The sequence below is a fragment of the Chionomys nivalis genome, chromosome 15 (genome assembly GCF_950005125.1).
Source record: "Chionomys nivalis chromosome 15, mChiNiv1.1, whole genome shotgun sequence".
NCBI classification, from domain to species: domain Eukaryota; kingdom Metazoa; phylum Chordata; class Mammalia; order Rodentia; family Cricetidae; genus Chionomys; species Chionomys nivalis.
In genome coordinates this window covers 67,016,174-67,037,709 of record NC_080100.1, presented here as the reverse complement: position 1 = coordinate 67,037,709, position 21,536 = coordinate 67,016,174, and the positions used below count along the sequence as shown (strand labels likewise).

Genomic DNA, 21,536 nt, shown 5'->3' with positions numbered 1-21,536 from the left:
TGTGTGTGTGTGTGTGTGTGCATGTGTGTCTGAGTATCTTCAAAATCTTGCTGAGGCTTTCAGCATGTACACAAAGCACCCAGGACCTCTGGGGTGAATTAGTCACACTGTTGACTGACCTCAAACCAGGAAACTTCCTGAAGAAGTAGTGGGAAGAGGGAGAGAGGTGGGGGTGTTTCTGCCATGAGGGGAAACCTTAGAAAGTTTAATTGGGATGAACACTAAAGGAAAAACAAATCAAAATGACTTTTAGATCTACACAGAAAAGAGACAAAAGTTAGCATAATTTCATAGCACACTAAGTAGATAGATGGGTGAAAATTCTGTCTTCAACACAGTGACTGAGAGTTGAAATTAACACCCAACCAGGAAAGGGCTTCCTCGTGTGTTTGTTATTTATTAAGCTTTCCAGCCCAAGAACCACCAGGACTAAGCCCTCCCCCCTCTTTTCCAACTAGTGCTTCTAGTTTAAACAGAAGAAGGAGACACTATGATGCTTGGCCAGTACATAGAGATACATTTAATAGGCAGAGCCTGTTAAGGGTAGGATGAGCAGGCTGCTATTTCTGCGGGTGCCCACAGGAAGAGGTGTGTTAGAAATGGCATCCTTCCATATTTCCCAGTCCGAATTGCGAAAAATAAGAAATGCTGGGTCTGAGTCCAGTTAGTCTAGGAACGTGATGTGAAAATTAGCAGTACAAGAATTGTTTGCTTTTCCAGAGGAGCCTGTTTAACATGTGTGTCTTTCAGGAATGTCCCTGGCATGAAAGGATAAAAAGATAGAAATGCCAACCTTTCTCAGTTTGAGCCGTCAGGAAAATTCCTCCTTCACTGCCTATTGGGCTGGTACCACCTATCCAAATTACAGGCACTGCCCACAAACTGTCATCAGTTGAAGAGCTGAGACCAGCAATACTCTTTATTTGGGATTTTAAAATTACTGAGCTCTTGTTTGCATCTCAAGGGCTATGCGAAACACTTTATAGGCATTGTCTTACTGAGTCATCTCTCTGGAGAACAAGCTGATTGGGTTGGGTCCTCCTAAATTCTCCAATCCCGTACTTTCATATGGAAGAATTAAGGAAAAATATCCCTGTAGAATAAACTTAGTTGCAGGAACTCGCCCTTAGGAAAAGGGACCAGGCCTCAGAAAATGAAGGGAATGAGTGGACCATGGAATCAGAGGTCTACTGCACTCTCTGTGGTATCATAATGTCTATTTTACCCACAGGGAAACAGCTAAATAACTTACACAAAGGCACACACCATTTGTGTTCTTAACCACAGTCATGCTTCTTTTGTCAGCTCGATTTTGGTACATCCCACTTCTCCCTGGGCAGATTTATCCCATGAGTTACAGCAAAGACAGTAGCACTAACTCTACCCTCAAGCATGCACCTTGACAGACATTCATTGACGTCCTCCCCACATCTGACTGTTAACCCAGAGAAATGGAGCAGAGATTCATTAAGTAATTTCCATGTATCAGTTATCCTGCTGAGTCTTTTGGAGACATCACTTCTTTTCATTCTTTACAATAATTATATCAAGGAAATTGTTCTAAATGCCTTTATCTCTAATTTATAAATGAGAAAATTGAAATGCAACATAAGCAATGATCTCCACAGCACAGTCCACGTGAAGTGAAACCAAGTCAAGTATTTTCTGAAGCCTTGAGCTGGTTTTCATATTGTGCTCTTGGGCATATCTTTCCTGGGGAATCTCTGGGTATTCAGGGCATTCCACAGAACCCCAGAAGCCCCAGACTCCTTCTCACAGGCTTCTCAGTGACTTTCCAAGGAATGACACCAGACATCTGCTCCAGTCCAGGTGCTGCCATCCATTCTGGAAGTGTTGTGGCCTGTGGAGTGACTTTCCACTCCCCAGGAAAGCATGGGAGGAGTAAGACAAAGCTGAATATCCTCTACAGTTGTGAGGAAAGTCTTGGAAATTTTTGGCATACAAACATTCTTCAAGCAGGATTTTTTAATTATACCTTAAAAGAACATTCATCTCCACTGTCATGATATGCCTCCTACACAGCAGTCTCGGTTGCTAATCAATGGTGGCACGAAAAAGACTGAAGAGTGAGGCAGATCAATGAAATCACTCTGACTCACGGGATGACTATGACACAAATGGAGACAAAGTCTGCCTGGGTAAAATGGGAGTAAATACTGGAATGCTCAGTTAGTTTCTTCCGATGACAAAGCATTAGTCCTTCTTCTTCCTTCTACAGTAGCACTGAGTTTGTTTTTCTTGTTGGGTCTGATCCATGTAAGCCCAGAATACTTACTTCTAGAAACAAAGCTTAGAAGGGAAGAAATGCCACTGGAAAATTTGGATTGGTCACCACAGAAATATATGGTGTCCGTCCTGATCAGTCCCAATCAGTCAAATGCTCCTGTCTAGAAAGCAGCCCTTGGTAGAATTCTAGAATTTGTGGAATGGTGAATAAGTGAGTCTAAGAGGGCCTAAAGGGCTGGCCACAGCCGAGCTGAGAGGGGGACCATGGCAGAAGCGCTTTGTATGAACTTCTAGGTTCTACATCAGTGAGTTTTATCATTCACTGAAAGTGACATAGAGCACAAGTCTCCTGTGTTTGCCTCTTGGTACCAAAAAAGACCACATCTTCAGTGCTCTTAACAGCAGCGGCTCTGAGTCATACAGTCTCTGAACACATCTAAAAATGGATGATCGCTCTTTTTCTCCCTTTGTGCTTATTTCAACCTCAATTTTCTCAACTTTTTCTGAGGTTTACCAGCTTGCAAAAATCTGAGGAGGACCATGAAAAGAATCAGACCTTTAGTTCCCAAAGCAATCCCGAGCATAAGGTGGTGGTTACAACTATTTAGATGCCCTAGAAAAGTACACACGCACGTGCACACACACACACACACACACACACACACACACCTGTAATCTTTTAGAGACATCCACTGTCCACTGAGCTCTTTGTCTCAGTGGCTAATCACTCACAGTGTAGAGTGGTATTTTATCATGTGGATTCGCACCTGACGCCTCTGTCGCTCCCCTCAGCCCTCCACCGTTACCGTCATCACCATGGTACATTTCCCTTCCCCAGATTTTCCTCGCACTCTAACCCTGAAGCCCAAAGGATTGATCCCAGAGTTATGAATGACACCTTTTGCAAATAAAAACACCAATGACCTGAGCCGGAGAGACAGCTGGATGGATAAAGAGCACACACTTTTCTGCAGGGAACCAGGATTCAGGCACAACTGCTAGCATCTATGATTCATAGCGACCTACACCCTTTTCTGGCCTCTTTGGGCTCTTGCATTCAACATTGCATCGTGAACATAAACTCAATAGGCAAACACATACGCAAATAAGTCTTTAAAAATCACAAATGACTGATCAAATCAGAATCTCAGGCAACAATAAGGCTTCTAATAAAATTCTAATTTGTCAGAATGCCCCGTAAGTATCTGGCAATTTTTATTTGAAGACCAGGAAGAAGGATATCGTCCTGAAATAAAAATCAGGTTGTGACAGTTGTTCTGTATTGGGGTTCCCTAAGTCATCAGGGATGGCTTGGAAGTCTCCTCTTGAGAACTGGAGCCTCAGGCTTTTCTTTTCTTTATTCTGGCATTATTGTTTGTTTGGGTTTTGTTATTGTTGTTGTTTGTGCAACAAATGGGAAGGCAGGAAGAAGGGCTGAGGCTGTGGCTCGGGAGCAGAGCATCTTTTGTGCAGCCACGAGTCCCTGACTTTGAATCCTCAGAATCTGTGGAAAACCCAGTGTGAACATCTGTGGTTGCAAGGATCTCACAGTGAGATGGGCCATGGGATGAGAGAATCCCCAGGCTGCCTGCTGTGCACAATGAGGAGTAAAGAAACCCTGCCTCAAAAAAGGTTATCCTTGGCCTTTATGTGTGCCCTGGAATGTGCACCTCCCCCTCTCTCTTTTAAAGAATCAACAAAAGGCAGGAAGCGAGAAAGCTGCTTCTCCTTTGGGCAGGCGAGGAAACCGAACTAAAATAAGATACGATTTCAGCAGAGCTGGTGCACTTGGGTGGGTGCTCTGTGTGGAACAGATGTGCAATGCTAATCATACATGAACATGGTACCAGCCCCACGGAGTCCTGGGAGCCGTGTAGACCCCGGGCACTGACATGTAGACTGGTTGGAACATGGACTCATTGCCACACATGTCTAAGAAAACTCACCGTGGCTTGCAGCCAAAGGGCATGACACAGATGGAAGCACGGAGGACAACTGTCATCTTGTCACACAAGCCAGGGCCTTTGCTCCGGGGCTCCTTCTCAACTGTGTGTGTAGCAGCTCAACAGTAAGGCTGGAGCTGCCAACACCAAGGGGTGTTCGAAGAGTTAAAGAACTTGAAGAGGTGATGGGTCAGTGGCCTCTGGAGAGCAGTACCAAGAGCATGGGAAGTACATGTCTCTAGTTCCCCACATTTCCTTGTACTCCATATACTTTCTATTCTTTTCTTTAAAATATATTTACTTATATGAACTTTTATTGTTCATTCTACATATTTTTAAGTCTATATTATCTGTTAACTCACCAACACTTAGGTTTCTACAGCATATCTAGAATCATCCTTTCTATTGCTAGAAAACCTTCCAACAAGCACATGATTTTTAATGTCTACATAGTTTTCGTTATAAAAATTCTATATTTTTCTTATTAAACACTGTTTTTAAAAAGTATTTGCTACATTTTTTGCTTTTGTTTGTTTGTTTGTTTCCATTTTAATGCTGTGAGGAAAACCCTTAGTGTATAATTGGGCATTATCTTCTGGTAAAGCCGTCAAAGGACCTCTGGATCAAAATACATTCATCTTGCCGGGCGGTGGTGGCGCACGCCTTTAATCCCTGCACTCGGGAGGCAGAGGCAGGCGGATCTCTGTGAGTTCGAGACCAGCCTGGTCTACAAGAGCTAGTTCCAGGACAGGCTCCAAAACCACAGAGAAACCGTGTCTCGAAAAACCAAAAAAAAAAAAAAAATACATTCATCTTGAAGATTTTTTGTATTTAATATAATTTTCACCTTCTAAAGGACTATTGTATGTCTGGGTGAGCAGCACCTTCCCTTTCTCCAGGAGAGTACCTGATGACCTCCTGTTGTTTCCCTCTCTACCTCCCACATCAGCTGCTACAGAGAGAGTGAGAGAGACAGCTCCTCTTATCTCTCTGCCATGAATTCATTTGATACATTTGCTGCCGGGCCAACTGCTTTTGACCTAAACCATGTTATTTGAAACTTAGTAGTCCCAGGTCATCTTTGTCTAGTCAAAATGTATCTTCCTATCTTAGTTAGGGTTTTTATTCCTGTGAAAAGACACCACGACCATGACAACTCTTATAAGGAAAGCGTTTAATTGAGGGGCTCACTTACAATTTCAGAGGTCCATCATCATCAGGATGGGGAGCATGGTGACGTGGAGGCAGACCTGGTGCTGGAGGAGTAGCTGAGAATCCAATATCGTGCAGGCAACAGGAAGTCAACTGAGACACTAGGTGGTATCCTGAGCACAGGAAACCTCAAAGCTCACCCCCACAATGACACATTTCCTCCAACAAGGCCACACCCACTCCAACAAAGCCACACTTCCTAATAGTGTCACTTCCTCTAAGATTATTGGGGCCAATTACATTCAAATTATCACACTTCCCAAGGTTGTTTGCAATATAACCCTATTGCTCCTCATCTGGTAGACCCTGAGCCCAACACATCCCAGAGCTGCTGACTGTAATAAAACAAATTAGTTAACACCACAATCAAATCAACAAGTTCCAGCCTTTGCCTGTGGTTTCTTTGAATTAATCCAGTAATAATTTCCTAATAAACACATAATCACCCATGTCCTATCTTCATTTCATATGTCCCACCTTCTGACTGAGTGCTCCTCTGTCTCTGTGTGTCCTTTCATCTCACCCTGGTCCTCCTACTGTCCCTGAAAACTTAGATAGAAATTTCTTTTGTTTTATGAATTTTATTTCACCCTATCATTGTGTCTACCTGCTGACACATGAGCCTCCCATACATTAGTCATGTATGTGCCTGCATGTCTTCCCCCAGAAGATCTCTTCTAGTAATAAGTATCATGACTTGTGGCTACTCTTGGAAACCTCAAGACCAAAATAGAAAAATAAGGAGAAAAAGCAACAGTTCACTATTTGTAATCATTGGTTCATTATGAGTCTCTCTTACCACCTTGTGATGGTTACATTTAATTCTAGCACAGAGGAAGATCTCTGAGACACTGTAGCATGATAGTTGCTCAAAAAACACTTGGTGATTTCAGAATTGTGCCTCATTCTATAATCCTAACTCCCAGGAGGCTGAGGTGGATTGCTTTGAGCTCTGGGTCAGCCAGCAGTTCATAGTCAAACCTTGTGCCAAAATAAAAATGTTTGATAAATAAACAAATACTTTACTTTTATTTCACAGTCAAGAGTTGTACAAATTTACATAAAAATTCTTTAAAATTTGATAGCATTAACAATCAAAGATAAGTAAGTTGTGCCCCTTTCCTGGATCAGTTTGTGACATATTGGATGAGCAGCCAACCAAATCAAACACCTGGATACCTTAGGTGTGTTTGTGTGCAATAGCGGAGTGTTAAGAGATACCCCATAATGACTATGTGTGCACTGCACGTGTAAGGAAACTGGACATGGATGTCTGTGGATCTGCAGTCTCCGCCCCACTCCTGAACCTGACCTTTTTACCTTACTGACACCGTATTTACCTTTAATACTTTCTCTTCTTGAAGCCTGCCCTTTACTTCATTCTCAGACTGCAGTTAAACTTAAAATTGAAAAAATAAAACCATAGAATAGTGGGAGATGAGTGTTACCTGTACGTGACATGTGCGTTCACACAGAAAACGATGGGGAGGCAACACTGCTATTTTTAAAAGGCAATCTTCTGACGATCTCCTCGCTGGAAGCACGGGTCTCTCTTTAAGACTGCCAGATTCGGAAGAGATTTGGGAGTTTAAAGTTAGTGGCAGTTGTCTGAAAAGATATAGTTGGTCTCATACTTTAGTTTCCCCCACCACCTGAACTCTTCCGGGCTGCTCCAGTTCCATAATAAGGCAGAGGTGCCTGATACTTACAAAGAATGAGCTCTTCCTTGAAACCCAGCAGTGTTTGCACCAAATAAAGTGTCTTGGCCAATGGAGGAAATCTGAAAGCATTGCCTTATGGTTTATGATTTATGATTTATGAAAGCTTTATGGAAAGGCCTGGAGTCCTAGACAGGCACTGGAGCACCAAGTCCCTTAACTCCCCTCAAAACCTCTCGTGGGACCAAAGAATGCACCACTTTGATGGTTCATCAGATTGTTTCACTCAAGGTTTTTTCTCATGTAAGTCGATTTTTAAAAAGATATCCGTGCTTCAAACAGCCTGTTTCCCTGGTTCTGCCTTCTTTAATTGAGCGATGAGAGGCCAGACAGAAATAAATGAAAGGGTGCCAACCAGTTCTTGGGTCTCAGGAAGGATTCCCTACTTCTATTGACCGCTCTCATACTTTCCAGATGATCTCACCTTGTCCTTTTCCTAGACACCAAACCACGGTGATAAAGGAGATGAGATGGAGGCCGCCCGCTCATCCATGCCCTGTAGTGAGCTCATTCTTCATCACAGTCCTCATAGCCTGCAGGATGGGTGGTCTTGGCAGAAGATTTCATGTAATATGGGTGGGCACTCTGTTGGTATATTATATGTGTGGCTGACTGTGGTATATGTAACGTTAGTATGGCTATATATGTGCACATGTGCAAGTTTGCGGTCAAATGTATATGTTTGTGGGGTTGCTCTCTGCTTTTATTTTTGGAGACATGGTCTCTGGTCTCTCACAGTACCTGAAGCTCATGTACTGGCCAATGAGCCAATGATAAGGGATCCACCTTTTCTCTGCTCCCCACAATGCCTGCCCCCCAGCTGCCACACTGGGGATGCAGGTGTGCACTATCACACTCAGCTTTTACATGCTGGGGGGGGGGAGGTATCTGAACTCAGGACCTCGTGCTTGTACAGCGGATGCCCTAACAACTGAACTATGTCCTGGAAGATGTTTATTGCCTCTGATTCAGGAAGTTACCAAGAACTTAAATATTTACATTTAAAAAGTAAAGTGAAAAATAAATGATATGTCTGTCAGCTTATAGAAGATGCTAACGAATCAGCAATATTACTAGGGATCTAATTACACTGAATCCTGTATTTGTTAAGTGTTGCATAAGGTATATTTGTCAATAACACAGCTTGTAAGTTTTTCTACCCTTTCATATGGGGAATTTGAATAGTATGGTAGTGACCGAACTGAAATTAGACTTTGAAAGGCATTATTAGTCAGTTGTTATTGAATATATTTAATCGTGTAGGAAAAGGAAAATAGCAATTACACATTACCACCCCAACAAATAACCAAGTCTCTGCTACTGTTGTTTTGTTGAGAAGACTGATTATATTATACAGCATAATTTAAAGTTGTCAATGGCCAAACAAACTAACAAATCCAGGGATTAAATTCCAAACTTTCTACCTGTTATCTACACAAATGTATTCGTTGTTCTACACCTTAATTCTCTCTCCAGGGCAATGAGGACAATAGCTACATTGTTGGAGTCTTCCAGGGATTAATGAGCCTACACAATGTGCCAAGCTCATAGTAAATGCTCAGTAAGTGACCGCTAGCCACCTCACCTTGCAGGTAACAGAGGATGGCTGACATGTTACATTAGACAACAACCTCTTATAATGTTGTCTTCTAAGTTCTGCTGAGAAGAATGACTGGGCACGGCAGTCCATACCTGCTACCCCAAAATTGTCTCAAGTTCAAGGCTAGCAAGGAATACACAGTACGACTTTCTTTAAAAATTGTATTTTTTCCCGACAGTCATTAATCATTTTTAGTTTCAAAAGTATAGGTGATGTCATAGTAAGACTGCCTGTGTGCCCAATCAGCCTAGAGTGCTTCAAAAATAAAGAAGTATATACTAATACCAATAAAAACCATCAAGTGGTAAAAATTAAAGCATATAATAAAATTTGAGCAAAGGAAGTCATCGACAGATTAAAACTTTCTGAAGATGGATTTTCATAGAGTGCTATAGATATATGTCATTTTTAGTTTACACTCAGAGATACCAGGACTGCTTTTGTTGATTGCTATACTGTACAGCTGCACTATGCATAGACAAAGCAAGCAGCACCACAAGTTAACATGAACTTTTCACTGAAACAACCATGAAGTCCACAAAATCCCCTTTCCTAAGAGCCTCAGGAAAGACGGGTCCAGTAGAGGAAGGGGAAGGAATGCCTCTGCCCGCACACCGTGCCTGGAGATGGGCAATTTTAATAAATCAGAATGGAACATGAAAATGTCAACTTAATCAAGCATTTAAATTTTATTAATCAAGCCTAATTTTTATGAGTGCAAATAATCACTGAAGCTGGACAAATTTGTTCTCGATTGCATCAGAAACATAATTTTAATATTTAATGGACTGATGAATTTAAATGGAGAATTATCTTTATGAAACATGCTATTCATAATTTGCCATTAAATGAGAAATAAAAAATCAACATAAATCTTACATAAAGGTTATTTAACTAAATGTTGGTCCTATAAATATTATAAATGCATTGTGCACTAATTTAGCCATCACATAGTACACTACATAAAGCAGGAATGGTAAGTGCACCAGGCAGGCTTCAGAGAGACCTCGAGCGAGTGCTGACTTATTACAGGAAGCTCGGGAGCATTACCAGGTAGTGGGAGGCTCCTGGACATTCTTTCCGCTCAGGCTTTTAAGCTAAAATTTATCATTCACTGCACATGCTCTTTTCAATCCAAATGTACATCCAAGCCTATTAGGGCCTTCTTTTGTAAAGATGATTCTTATTACACAAAAAAGATTAAAAATACTTTACCATCATTTATATAAAAAGTGTGTAAGTTAAGGACTGAAGTCTTAGGATTGTGATTTTGCATTAACATGCCTCATTTTTAAAGCTGGATATTCCGACATAATGTTCTCAGTTTTCAACATTCTAGGTGAAAATTATCAAAAGGAAAAATTTAATATCAGAATCTTTTTCCTGAACACACAGCTCATTCCACCTGCTCCCTCCATGACTCAACATGTTGCTTAAAATAGATACTAAGAATTCTCATAAGAGTTCAGTAGATCCAAAATGTTGGTAATATTAAGCTCTAAGAGAAATGCTTTATTTGCAAATGTTTTTCTTATAGAGCCCAAATGTTTCAAATGTGCAGTATTTATCTGTGCTGCAATGTGCTAAATTATGCATTTGCTTAAAATAGAAATGGCCTAGTGTAGCTTTAGTATTCTCAAGCATTTCTCAGGAGTTGGAGAAGAGACCTGTGTGCAGGTGGCAGGACATGCACTGTAGCAGGGCCACGGAGGCCCCTCTTCTTGCATTGCACAACCGTTAAATAACACTGAGCTTGCATGAGTTTTCAAAGACACAAAAACTACTAAGGTTGTTTCAAAGTTTGAAACATTTCATATTATGCCCTTCCTGTTAAAATGGTGTGAATAACTTTGGTTTTTAACAAAAATATTTAAGAAAATGGCATTTTATTTGAACTCTATTACTTATGAACAAAATATTTTACTTAAAAAATACTGCCTTTTCAAACAGATTAGTAAGTTCATTTTTAATTTTACTTGAAAACCACGTTAAACAATTAAAAATGTTTGGCCTTTTGTACAGTAATTTGGCAAGGAACACTTTCAAGAAGACATAATTTCAGCTGAATTAACACACATTATCCTAAAGACACCAAAAATTCTTTGCAAGCAAAAAAATACAGTACATTGTGAATCCTTTAGATGGAGACATAGTTCAAATAAACACTAGAATTCTCGCAGTGCTTTGTAAGAATGAACATTTAAGATACCAGGACTAACTATGAAGAGAAATTCATTTAAGATGCTTATGTTGGATATAGAATTTCTATTAGCTATTGTTTAGCCTTTTCTAGCAGACAGGACTGCATATTAAGTTAAACCACCACTTAAGAGAATAAAAGGTTATATCCTTTTGGACAGTCAAACAAATTTACTGCCTGTTTGCCTTCCAGCAAAGCGTATTATACTGCAAATAAGAGTGCTGTTGATGGTGCGAAATACAGGCTGTGCATAATCAGTGGCAGGAATCGAGTCATCTGATACCCACATTAAAGCCGTCCTTCCTATTAAGAACCAGACTAACTTACAACATGGCGCTTCCCCAAACAGGCCACAGAAACGCAGTCTCCATGAAATAATTATCTTTGAGTCTCTAAACATCAGGAAGTTTTTCAACAACGAGTGCTTTGCTTTCTTGGCTGCCTTTTGTGTTGCAATATCCAGCTTCTCTGGCTCGCTACCACGCCAGTTGTCACTACGTCTAATCCTCCAGTTATCTTGATGACTACCTCAGCTGAAACACTTCAAGGTCATATCCTTCATAGTGTGAATCAAACTAGGAAGTCACCACACATTCGTTTGCTCTGAGAACTGCTCAGGTGAAACGGTGTATTTCAGAGCTCTTTGGGCATCATTACTTTACAAACAATTAATAATTCATATAGGCAGTTTACTTGTTACATTCATTCTGTAAAATTTCTTCTCAAACATTTGGGAGGAAACAGAGGTCCAACAGAAAAAAGATATCTGCCCATGCACATCTGTAATGACCTCAGTGACGACAGAAGTCTTCAGCCAGAACTCTGGTACTCTCAAATCCAAAATAACTTTCTCAATCCCTACACATCCCATAATTTCCTATTACACATATACCTGTAATAAATCCATTGGCACAAAAATGCATACTCAGCTGGGTTTATGCATTTCTTTGATCTAAACAGAATCCAGGCCCTGGTGAAACATCCTTCTCTCCCCTAGTATGTCACTCTCTGCAATAGCAGGAAAGGGGCACATGTTCTGTAATGGAACTAAATACAAGCATCTGTAGTCACTGGGGATTTTAAGTATGGAATTAAACCCAAAACTTCTGACAAATTTCTTACTTTAATATTTAACATTGCCGCTGTACATCTGGCCAGCAGTGATTTCTTTAAATGTATTTTTTTAATAGACTGTTGGACTCAAAGCATTTGAATTGTGCAACTGTTGTTTCTGAGCCTAGCAACCCATACACTTAATTCAAAGATTGTCTTCAAGGACAAGTAAACAAAAAAGAGGCTATTTGTGTCAGCATTGACTTTGGGACAATTTAGGATTCGATGGTTAATATCACCCAGTTTCTTTTGCTTTTTTTTTTTATATAAAGACTCATAAATAGGGGAACAACATTATTCCTAAGAAAAATAATAATGCATGTTTTCATAATTTTCAAGAATCCTTAAATGTCCTCTTGCCGCCTTAGGTGCATGCACACACCCTAAATGGGTGTTATAATGTATTATTGCTAACTACCAGCCTGTGGGGACTCCAATAGCAGAGTTAACTAAACTCACTCATTTCTGATTTTTCTCTGTTCTTCACAGCCGTCTCCATCGCATCTCTCGATCACTGATAGAATAATTAGACATACTTTTTATTTGTATTATTGGATCCTTAACAATTCAGCCAAATAAGATTTGAAGTTTTGCAGTTTATAAAATATCCCCCTACATTGGATACAACAAAAAGCCTCCAGTTATTTAAAGAATTCCCTTTCACCTGCTTAAGATATAAAGATTCTGTAGATACATCTTGGCTTTACTTTGAAAAGGGAGTTTTAAAATGTACATATTAAATTTTATATGCTAATGACAAATTTTCAGGAAATAGTGAATATGGAAGAGGAAATATTATCCTTTTAAATAATCCTATCTGCTTGTTCTTTGGCTGGAATGTGACTGGCAAACTGTTACCGGGCTGCCTGTGTGGTTTTAAAATGTCATCTTTATTAGTATTACAGTCAAGGAAGAGTACCCAGAATCAGTTTTCTTCCAGACCTTCCTCCCACGTGTGGCATATAAGTCTGTGACAAGCGACATCACAGAAGGTCGTGTCGCTTTTAACTGCTTGCGCTACGTCTTTCTGATTTCCCTGGTGCCCTCCTTTTGTTTGATTAATACTACTTGCTTTCGAGCAACGTATCAGAAAGCATGATCTGGAAAAAGAATTCTGGACCTTATCTTAGGGAACCCCTATTAGGAAAGTGGGGGGGGAATCCAACTCAGCATATGTATCTTTTCTAACAAATGCAGCTCTTCTCAGTCTTTTTCCTTTTCCTCTAAAGGACAAGGAAATGTTTGAAATAGTCTCTCTCCCCCACTCCCTCTCTCTGCCCATGTGTGTGTGGTGTAGACAGTCTCTCTCCTTCCCTCTGCCCCCGTGTGTGTGTGGGGGGGGGGGGTGTGGGTGTGTGTGTGTATGGTGTGGTGTGGGTGTGTGTGGTGTGGTGTGGGTGTGTGTGGTGTGGTGTGGGTGTGTGTGGTGTGGACAATCTGTCCCCTCTCCCTCTGTCTCCCCATATGTGTGGTGTAGACAGTCTCTCCCCCTCCCTCTCTCTACCTCTGTCCATGTGTGGCATGGTGTGGACAGTCTCTCTCTCCCCCTTTCTCTGTCCTATGTGTGGTGTGGTGTGGACAGTCTCTCCCCTCTCCTCTCTGCCCCCGTGTGTGTGTGTGTGTGTGTGTGGTGTGGTGTGGACAGTCTCTCCCCTCTCCTCTCTGCCCCCGTGTGTGTGTGTGTGTGTGTGTGTGTGTGTGGTGTGGTGTGGACAGTCTCTCCCCTCTCTTCTCTGTCCCCCCCCCCCCGTGTGTGTGTGTGTGTGGTGGTGTGGACAGTCTCTCTCTCCCCCCTCCCTTTCTCTGCCCTATGTGTGGTGTGGACATTTTCTCCCCCCTCGTCTCTACCCCCGTGCGTGTGTGGTGTGGTATGATAAAGTTAATGCTTACAAATTTGGAGCTACTGATTTTTGAGTACTTAGAACTATGCAGCACTTATTGGGCTTTATTTGAGGAGGAAAAACTGGAATTTGAGGCTAGGACTCTTGTTTTCTCATTTTTTCCTTAGTTACGTGTAAAAGCTCCAACACTCCCTTTGAATAGCAGGCTGTTGTTCGAGTTATGTGGGAAGGCTGAGACTTTGCGCGGTCATTAAATGGACTTCAGTGGTTCAGAACTGATTGTTTTTAACTCATCTTGCAGATTCTGTGCTGATTACATTGCCTGGACTGTGTCGGAAAGCACAGCCCAGCTTAGAAGCTACGTCAGAGCTGTGCATTCACCAAGTCACTAATGCCCGCAGATTAGGGGTGAATCCATCAGAACTCCAAGCTGCAATCCTCAATACCTGTACTATGCCCCAATTTGTGTTTCTCGGGACACTTTTGGGGACTTGTTTTGATATAGGAAGTGTGCTGAGACTGTGTACATAACCTCCCTGGGCCCTTCAGCAGCACCGTCAGACAGGCTGTGATGGTCAAGATTTTCAAAGAATTTTAAGCTTCACCTGAACAACATGTTCTGGTGGGGTACAGCCTGGTGTTATGTATACAGATCAATAGGAAACCATCAGCTGTCTTATAAATCAGGTGTAAATACCTGTGATGTGGCAATCAAAGACAAGAGAGGAGAGGAGCTCTTAGCAGCACACAACACAACTCTCTTCTGCCAAATGGGAAGCAAATGCTTGTGTTGGGGGTTCTGGCTACACATTTGCAGAGTGATTGCATGGAGCCAGTTACCCACTAGGGAAGGGCAATAACAGTTTGGGTTTTGCGAAAGAGCCTGATTCCGTAGACTTCCTTGAGTCACACTGAGCACAATATCGTTTGTAAAATATGTAAATTATCCTGGTGGTTTATTTTTCATATTTTGAGGTTTTGAAAATTAATTTGATAGTGATGATCTCTGGATCTTAATGAGTAGATGCACATGGTACTGTCTCCAAGCCACTCTGAAAAAAAATTAATCATTTGCCTTTATTCGTCTGCATCACTGGTTATATTTGTCTTTCCATGTGAGCTAGGTCAGCTCTGTGGAAAAAAAAGGTAGATGCTATACCATAGGGCTTATGGAAACATTACAGAGCTAGGCACAGTGCTGCGGTCTGGAGTTCCAGTACTTGATAAACTGAGACAGGAAAGGTGACACTACAAACACAGAAACAAACAAAGGACATGACAGCCAGGTGATTAATTTATCTGTTTATCCAACTAAAAATATTTCTTGAACAATTACTATGTTGTTTGCAATATTCAGAACATAATCTGTCACATTGGCCTTCCAGAAGTGAGCTGTGATGAGATAGGATGCCATTGTGGAATATTATTTTAAGATGTTTATGCTGTGGAACATTTATTTTGATGATGCAAAGATGTGTTGCATTTTTCTTTGTTCCATTTGTTTAACTCTGGGAAGCTGTGTTACTTTCCCTGTCTGAAACACCTTACTGGTCTAATAAAGAGCTGAACAGTCAATAGTGAGGCAGGAGAAAGGACAGGCGGGGCTGGCAGGCAGAGAGAATAAAGAGGAGGAGAAATTTGGGAAGAGAAGAATGAATGAGAAAAGAAGGGGGAGGACATCAGGGTCCAGCTACAGAGCTACACAGCAGCCACAGAGTAAAATGTAGTGAAAGGTATACAGAAATAGAGAAAAGGAAAAGCCCAGAGGCAAATTTTAAAAGAAGGCATAATTTAAATTAAAGAAAGCTAGCTAGAAAAAAGTCAAGATATGGCCTGGCAGTGGTGGCACATGCCTTTAATCCCAGCACTCTGGAGGCAGAGGCAGGAAGATCTCTGTGAGCTCGAGGCCAGCCTGGTCTACAAGAGCTAGTTCTAGGACAGGCTCTAAAACCACAGCAAAACCCTGCCTCAAAAAACAAAAACAAAACAAAACAATAAATGTCAAGCTAAAGCCAGGCATTCATAAGTAAGAAAAAGTATCTCTGTGTCTGTATTTATTTGGGAGCTGGGTGAAAGCCCCCCTCCCCCCAAACAAGTGAAGAGTAATAAAATAACCAACAACAGGATACAGTTTGTTTCTGGTGCTGAGTATTGAATACAGGATGTATTCGCTAAGCAACTGCTTAGACCCTAAATAACACATTTTAATTACAACTAGCTTCAGCATTGTTTGAGCTTTTTTCTTCTTGTATTCAATGTGACTTTTGATGACCAACTTTAGCATAAAGAAAAAAAATGAAAGAAAAGTCTTTTATTTAAATATAAATTTTTGTAAGCTAATTTTATTCTTTATTTGTGGCATAAAGTCATTTAAAAACAATCTCATGGGGGTTCACTGACTTCTCTTGATGAAATCTAATCTCCATCACAAGTAATTTGATTTGAATGCCCTATCATCCATCACCACAACTGTCACCTTGACATATAAATATGGAAAATATTTATATTGTAAATGCTTTAAACAAGAAAAAACTAAAAGTCTTCATGAAGGCTTATCTGCTAGCTCCTCCTCAAGTTCCACGGGGTTAGTGTGCATGTTGATGGAGTCTCAGTGCACTTGCCCCTCTTTCTGTTCAGATCTTACCTTCACTGTACATCCTGGACAAGGAATTTAGAACAAATACAAATAAGCAGTGTGAATACGGTAGAGAGTATAATATGTGCAGACTGTTTGTGAGACTGGGTCACTTGCATGTCCCCGAGGTGATAGACCTTCTCAACACAATATACTGTCTGGCTGGGGCCCTTCTGAGGGTCACTATTCTACAGGAAGGCCTACTTTTTAACAAAGATGTAGAATATGGCATTAAATTAGGAAGAGTTCTGGGATTTTCAGATGTCTTTGGTTATTCATTGTTTCTTAGGAACTAGAGATTTGTGTTTGAGTTATTTGCTGAAGTCACACAAGGCTTTTAGAAGACTTGAGAGAAAATACCTGGGAATTCCTGCACAGTATCTCAGGTTATGCAATTCCGCAGTGTTATAGTCTTAATTTTGTTTTGTATCAAAAAGTCACACAAAAGGATTTGGTATAGTCATCATCAAAAGTTTGCTGAGAAAAGTTTCAAAGTACTTGATAATTTTGTTCCAGCCAGTTCTGTTTTGAGACATTCAAACTATATTAGAGAAAGCAGCGTGCGAATTAGAAATTCTGCAGAATTTCCTTCCTATGTAATTGTAGTCCTCTGAGATTTACCTGGAAAACACCTCCCAGGAGTTTTCTATTTTTGATTTCTACACAGAATGCACACACATGTGCATGTTATTGTGGGAAAACATTTATTTAAAATGTGAAATTCTAGTTTGTTTGTTTGTTTGTTTGTTTGTTTGTTAAAGCAGAGACTCATGCTGTAACCCAAGCTGGCCAGGAAGTTACTATGTAACCTGACAATCCTCAAACTCCCTGTTGGCCCTCAGGAAGCTTCATTTACTATCCTCAAATCACATATTGACCAAAGGAAATAAAAATTTTTTTGTCAAATACAAAATAACTTTTCCATTAAAAAATATGTATATTGGAGCTGGCGATATGGCTCAGATGACAAGAGCACTGGCTGCTCTTTCAGAGGATCCAGGAGAGTTCATTCCATAGCATCTGCACAACAGCTCACAACCATCTGCAACTCCAGTCCAGGGAATATGACACCTGCTTCTGGCTTCCAAGGGCAGCAGGCATGCAAGTGGTGGATAAATATAAATGCAGGCTAAACACTCACACACACAAAATAAAATAATATTTCTTAAACCGGGTGATGGTGGCTCACGCCTTTAATCGCAGCACTCAGGAGGCAGAGGTAGGTGGATCTTTTTGAGTTCGAGGCCAGCCTGGTCTACAAGAGCTAGTTCCAGGACAGGCTCCAAAGCTACAGAAAAACCTGTCTTGAAAAAAAAATTTAAAGTATCCATATTTGACAATGTAATTTATATTTATTAATTATGTTTAATTATGGAATATATTTTTAATCTTAACATGTGTGAATGATTCTTACAAAAAGTCACAAAGAAATAAAAGAAATATTTTAGGTAACCCACAAAATCAGGAAGTAGGACTCAGAGCAAATCAATCAAGAGTTGATTTTATACATCAGAATTAAAATTTGAGCCATTAAAGATATTCATAGTTAGTCTTATGCCACAGGCCACCAGTGTGAATCAATTAGCAGAGACAGTTTTTATCTTATAGTTGGGCAAAACAGAAATTAGAAGAAATAGAAGGGTTCTTCATGCCTCGTTATCCAGTTCACGTCTATGATGCCTGACTGAGACAGGCAGGCAGCAGAAGCACTAAGAAGGAAATTTCATGATGTTGAGCAACCTGCAATGCACGTTCTTTTACCTTCTGTATACTGCAGATTCCTTGACACCAAACACTTCACATGAATGGGCTTCTCCTGACTGAGTTTCTGGTCCCTGACTTTAATCAATTAAAGGCTGAGCACTTTCCTAATCCTCGGCTCTCGATGAAACTTCTGCTCTCAGAACATGTGTCTCAAATGTTAATAAAGTTTTCATTTCCAAAGGGTTCAAAATGACAGAACAATTTTTTTTCCTCTAAGAGCATGAGAACAACCTGTGTTTCTGTCTGCAGGTAGTGGAGGACATGCTAGAGGACGAAGAGGAGGAAGACGACAAAGATGACAAGGTAATTATCTTCCCAGCGCTGGGTACCGAGTGTGGGAGATGCAGGCACGACACTGTTTTCACAGACAGTTGAAAAAGGAGTTGAAGGGTTTGAGTCCAGAAAATTGGACAGTGCTGTTTATCATCCTAACAATGCTGCTGCGTGTTGCAAAGAGGAAGAAATGGCTATAAATCCTCTCTGCTTTTGTCCAGAGCTGGGTCAAATATTTTTCTGCCAGAAAAAAAAAAGAAATCAGCTTGTCTGGAACTCGATAGCTATTGTGAAGATAACAGCACCGACAACTGTTTCTGAAGGGCAAAAAATTGTCCTGTCTTGAGTGCTACAAATCAGTCTCTGCTTTGGGGGAAGGAGGCAGGCATGAAAAAATAAGATCCTGCATGAATTGGACACGGATAATGTCATCTATAATTTTCAAAGAATTGCTCAGCAAAAGATCGTGTGTATGACGTGCTTGGGAGGACATTTAAGTGACTCCATGCTCACTGCTCTTGCCTAGACTTATAATGTCCCCATGCCTCCTCCATCACAAAAGACCTTTGGAGAGACTTACTTGCAATTCTTTTCCTAGTTGGCTTGGCGATGGTGACCACGGTAAAGAGCAGTGAATTTCTGGCTTGTTTGCATTGGTGGTTTCTTGGGGAGAGGGAGAGATTAATAGGACCTTGTACCACCACAGAGGTGGCTGGGATTGGGACAACAGCTCTCTCCAGCAAACAGAATAGAAACTCTCTGGCACTGTGATCTCTGGTCAATTTTAGATATTAAAGTTACCTTTTCTAAACATGAGACAAGGAGGCAGGGGGAAAATATTAATTACTTGCACATTATTTAGCATACAAAACCAGATTTTGATCTCCACCCAAAACTCACCACGGTTAGAGGAAGCCATGGTGTTTTTGAAGGAAGGAAACAGAGCATGTCATTTATGTCCTTGACCTTCCACTCCAGGAGAGATGCACAGTTAAACCCCAGTACAGGAGTTTGTGTTGGAAGAGAGCATTTGAAATGTCAAAGGGGGAAAAGGTCACACTGAATACTTTACCTCACAATCTTCGTTTCCTGACTAATATTTGATGTTTTCAGTTGAATGCAAACACACATGCTTCTTCCCCGCTTTCCTCTCATGCTGCTCCAAATGCTTTTAAATTGATAGAGCTTTTATGTGGAATCCCTCTCCTGTACCTCATAAAGTCATTAGTATCCTGATGAAAATAACCTAACGAAATCTCTTATCTGCACACACACACATACACACATTCTCTCTCTCTCTCTCTCTCTCTCTCTCTCTCTCTCTCTCTCTCTCTCTCTCTCTCTCTCTCTCGTTAAATAATATGAGCATACACCCCTGGCAGTAAATGTCTGATTTATTGTTAAGGTCAGTTGTAGAGCTGTGGAGAGCCTATACTTTAACTCAACATGCCAGCTCTGAATCACCACTTCCCTGTGCTAAAGACTGAGCTGCTGTCCACTTATGGCTCTTCTTGTTTGTTGCTGCTTTAGTATTAAAGGCACCATAAAGACCCATCCCAGCAGCAGGCGTTTCCCTAGAAATGCTAATGAATAGGAACTCCAGTGAAGTGGACTACTTCCATGTCTCTCTGCAGCAAATCAGCCCATACATTTTTAACCAGTTTGTTGGTATTGTGTGTGTCTCTCCCTTTCTTCTTCATTTTTTTTTTTAAATAGAGAAGATCTTAGGTATAGGCAACAAATAGACATCCGTGGTTAACCAACTGACCAAAACACAGATGTTGATTGAACACATCTGGATGGCAATACCAACTCCCAGGAGCTGTTTGTATACATAATGAGCTAGTTATTGGCTCTCTGAAATTGACACCCTACTTCTAACAGATTTTCAGATCAGTTACCAAAGAAAGGGAGGGCTCCAGTCACTGTGTGAATTCAACTGGAGTTGTTTGTAGCTGATAGAGGCAGTAGCGTGCTTTCACAGTGTTCTGCTCTTCACCAGCCAGTCCTTTGTCTGAGTGATATAGAAGGGTCAGGTCCTTATATATCGAGCATAGTGAAGCTGATAGTAGGAAAATGGTGTCTGAACCTAAAAGAAAGTCTGAAGTGTAGCAAAAGACTTTGAAGCTCTCTTAGTAGAAAAGTGAAAATAAGGAAGGATCCTACAGGCATCCACTCACCAGCTTCTCCGTTGGCTTGGCTCTCACAGAGCACACGTTGTAAGTCATAGCTGTCCATGTGTCTGAATGGGAGAAGAGTTATTTCCTGTTTTAAAATTTTCATTGGTTGCTCCATTTAAAGTTTGTATGCATAATGGAATTTCATGAGAACACAAGTGTGTTTTTTCCACACGAGCAGGTACTGACCTCCAGCTCTCATTGTCTCTGTTCTCTCGTATGGTATAGTAGTGGGGTCAGGTCAATGGGTCCTCTTATAGGATAAAAGTAAAGAAGATTAATAAATGTGCCAAAGCCTCACTTTAATTGAACCTGAAGCATATGTTGCAAGTATGTAAAATATGTCCCAGATGTTCCACCGGGACCAATGTCTTGTGTTCGCTGCTTGCCGCAAGGCAGCTATTAGTCCTGTAACCTTTGGACTTGGGGTAAATGGGGTATTACGTGGCACAGAATGTGAGCACCTGTTTCCCATTCAGTAGAGACCCCTGGCAGGCTGCGCCTAAGCCTGTGCACATGTTTTCACTTAGCGGATTGTTGGGTGATTATGAAAAGTGTCTTTCTTTAGAGCAACATTGATATTAGTCACTCACAATGAAAGGGCAAGTCATTGGCTACTTGACAAGGTCCTGTGGGCATAAGCTGAAGTCCTTCATTTCATCTGAGCATGTAATATTTTCCCTCTGCATAATTACACACAAAGAAAAGATAGGGGTCTGAGAAGTTGAAGCCCATAAAGATATGCTTAGTAATAGCTTTTCCTTAGAGTTGGCTTTAGTACGGAAAGACACTGGGTAACGCTGGTGTAAGCTC

At 40.9% G+C, this 21,536-nt stretch overlaps 1 protein-coding gene across 4 annotated transcripts in view; it reads left to right on the top strand.

The window, feature by feature from the left end:
* Nucleotides 1-21,536, top strand: part of Mctp1 (multiple C2 and transmembrane domain containing 1) — a 600,147-nt gene that overhangs the window by 506,931 nt on the left and 71,680 nt on the right. For all 4 annotated transcript variants that reach the window (XM_057789474.1, XM_057789473.1, XM_057789472.1 and 1 more), the window contains one exon: nucleotides 18,523-18,576. In XM_057789474.1, coding sequence (XP_057645457.1) covers nucleotides 18,523-18,576 — 54 coding nt within the window. The remainder of the gene's footprint in view (nucleotides 1-18,522; nucleotides 18,577-21,536) is intronic.